Source organism: Helianthus annuus, chromosome 15, assembly GCF_002127325.2.
Source record: "Helianthus annuus cultivar XRQ/B chromosome 15, HanXRQr2.0-SUNRISE, whole genome shotgun sequence".
NCBI lineage: Eukaryota > Viridiplantae > Streptophyta > Magnoliopsida > Asterales > Asteraceae > Helianthus > Helianthus annuus.
Window position 1 is genome coordinate 75,779,371 of NC_035447.2, and position 2,681 is coordinate 75,782,051.

Below are 2,681 nucleotides of genomic sequence, written 5' to 3' on the forward strand. Positions count from 1 at the left end.
GAAGAAGAAAAATGGTTCGCACATGTCAATGCGTGACATGCGGATGTGGAAGGGCAGGGGCGCCCTCGGACTCGGACCCTCCCAGTGGGGATAGTCTAAACTGTTTTCATACAATAATTCTATTTGTTGACAGTAGATAGTCTTTTGTAGGGCTCTCATTAGTTTGGTACACTTTCCATTCCATTCCATTGGGGTACAATTGTGAACCATATTGGAACATCTTGTGGTCATACACGTACAAAATGACCATTCAATATGCATGGATTTGCATGCATCTTCTAACAATCAAATGACCACATTGCCCTCAGCTTTTTCAGCATGGTTACAATTTTTGTTCGATTCTTTAACAAATAAATAAATTACTCTCTCACATGGAGCCCACTAGAACTCTGCCAGAAGAGAACGTTTATGACAAACTACTAGTCATGACACAACATTTGCTAGTCAATAAAACACAGTGAACATTAACTAGAAACCGCAGATAATTAAAGATGTACATTAGATAGTTACTATCTACAATCCTAGATTAATTCATACTAAAATTATTTAATTACATCTTCCCTAACAATTAGATGTTGAGCCAATCGAATCCATGTATATAGCTGTTATCCTGCACACAAAATACATTCTCCAAACCTTCCATCCCAAATCCGTCAAAAAATGGTGGCTCCATGGCCTCCATAGAAAAGGATGAACTCGGGCTCGTGCTTGATGTTCCATCCAACCGCTCCGCCAGCCTGTGTATTTCCTTTTCAGCCTCAGATAATTGTTCTTTAAGCTTTAACACCTGTAAAAATTACACGATTGGGATCTTAGAAAAATGTGAAAAATATATTAGTACGGAAGATGAAGGTTCACGTGGGGAGATATTTAATGTTAGATGTTTTGACCCGTTACCCTGCCCGACCTGTCCCACCTGCTATAGACATGTGCGTGTCCACAAACTATAGTGTAGGACAGCCTTTAAAACTATATGTGGTGGCACACTTGTGATTTTAACACCTTTTGCCTGGCCAATGGGATATTAGTTATGTTATAATTACATGATGTAACTTTTTATCTCGAGCCTTGAGTCCCATGAATTTCCAAAATAAGGAGGCTTATTTTTAGGTTTAAGTGGATAAAAGTCTTCTTAAGTGTACATAAAGAAGTAGTAGAAAATAATTACTGTCATGTTATTCTACTCTATAAACCAGTAAATGAGAAACCAACTAAAAAATTCTAACACTATTTTGGCCACTTGTCATCATTATATTATCTATCTTTTTTATTATTTTTCAGAACATTATAAAAAAGTTACATATATAAAATTTAAAAAATGTACGAACAATACTTAAAACAATCTTGTTTACATTCCCTATAGATCAAAACCAAAGAGTGTGTGACAACAAATTAAACACAAACCAGGTTTTTTTTTTTATCATGATGATATTTGCATCATAGAAAAAGGGTTACCTCAGTTTCAAGGCGACATTTTTCAAGAACAGTTGAATCGTGATCGTTCTTGAGCTTCGAGTATTCCTGTTCGAGCTTCTTATTCTTCCATCGAGCACGCCTGTTCTGGAACCACACAGCAACTTGGCGAGGGTCAAGCCCAAGTTCAGACGCGAGTTTATCTTTCCTTTCTGATTCCAGTTTATGTTCATCTCCAAAGTTTTGCTCAAGAAGGCTCACTTGTTCATCACTTAGTTTCCTCTTTTTAAACCCTGTGCTGCTCTCCGATTTGGTCTTCTTCCGTCTTCTTCGTGGTTTCACAACTTCCACTAAACATTATTACAAGTTAACAATCAAATTAACATCAAAGTTTACAAATGCATAATCACTTAGTGTAACTTTCTTTTAATAATCTATAAAAGTTCAAACCTTGTTCCGGTATTAGCTGGTCATATATCGCAGGATAGTACTGGGAGAGTAGAACCAACTGATCATCAACTTGAGTTTGAGTTTTCATGTTGTTTGGTGAAACAAGTGGAATATGTCTTAGGATGGGTAGATAGATCAAGGGAGACTTTATTTATAAAGGTGGAGTGAAGACTAAGAAGTCTGCTGTTACTTTGGATGTGCAAGGGTGTGCCTTTATTTATAAAACAATTATTCTCATAATGCCCTTGTTAGTTTATTATATTTACGGTTCTGCCCTCCATGGGTTTTGAATCATTTGGTCTATGCAAAGGTTACAAAATGTGACGTGGGTGTGTCTATTTTAAGGTGACCAAATTGAAAATACCTTCTGGTATCGACCTTTGTTTATGTTGGTGAGACGAAACTGAAAACTCAGATGTAATCAGGTTGAATGGACAAGTTTACGAAGGTTATGATAATTATATTTTCATTTTACTTTTCTTACCCGTCCTTAAATTGTTAGAGCACCAAGATTCTTCCATTTTATTAAAACATCATTGATTTACATTTTTCGAAGGGGTGAGATACGTTTAGCCAACCTGTAAATAATGTGTCTCAAACTAGGAACATTTTTATCGGAGTGTCGTAATAGAATACTTTTATATTCGTAATTTGCTAGTGTACATTAGTTACTTTTTTACAACAATTGATAATTGTAATCTTCGAGTTCCCCTAACTTCGAAGTCACTATTATCTTCCCATAATATATCTTTTTTTCGACTTCTATTATTATTACTTTCATTTGCATTTAATGAATTTGATTTAGTCTTGATATTTGA

General features: G+C 35.5%; 1 protein-coding gene across 1 annotated transcript; it reads right to left on the reverse strand.

Moving 5' to 3' along the window:
• Positions 1-436: 436 nt before the first annotated feature.
• LOC110890411 (homeobox-leucine zipper protein ATHB-40) lies at positions 437-2,047 on the reverse strand. The gene is made up of 3 exons (XM_022138019.2): positions 1,864-2,047; positions 1,456-1,763; positions 437-787 (listed from the first exon to the last, which is right to left on the reverse strand). Exons 1-3 carry the CDS (start codon positions 1,949-1,951, stop codon positions 569-571), a joined length of 615 nt encoding a protein of 204 aa, XP_021993711.1. The 5' UTR covers positions 1,952-2,047; the 3' UTR covers positions 437-568.
• Between the last annotated feature and the right edge of the window lie 634 nt (positions 2,048-2,681).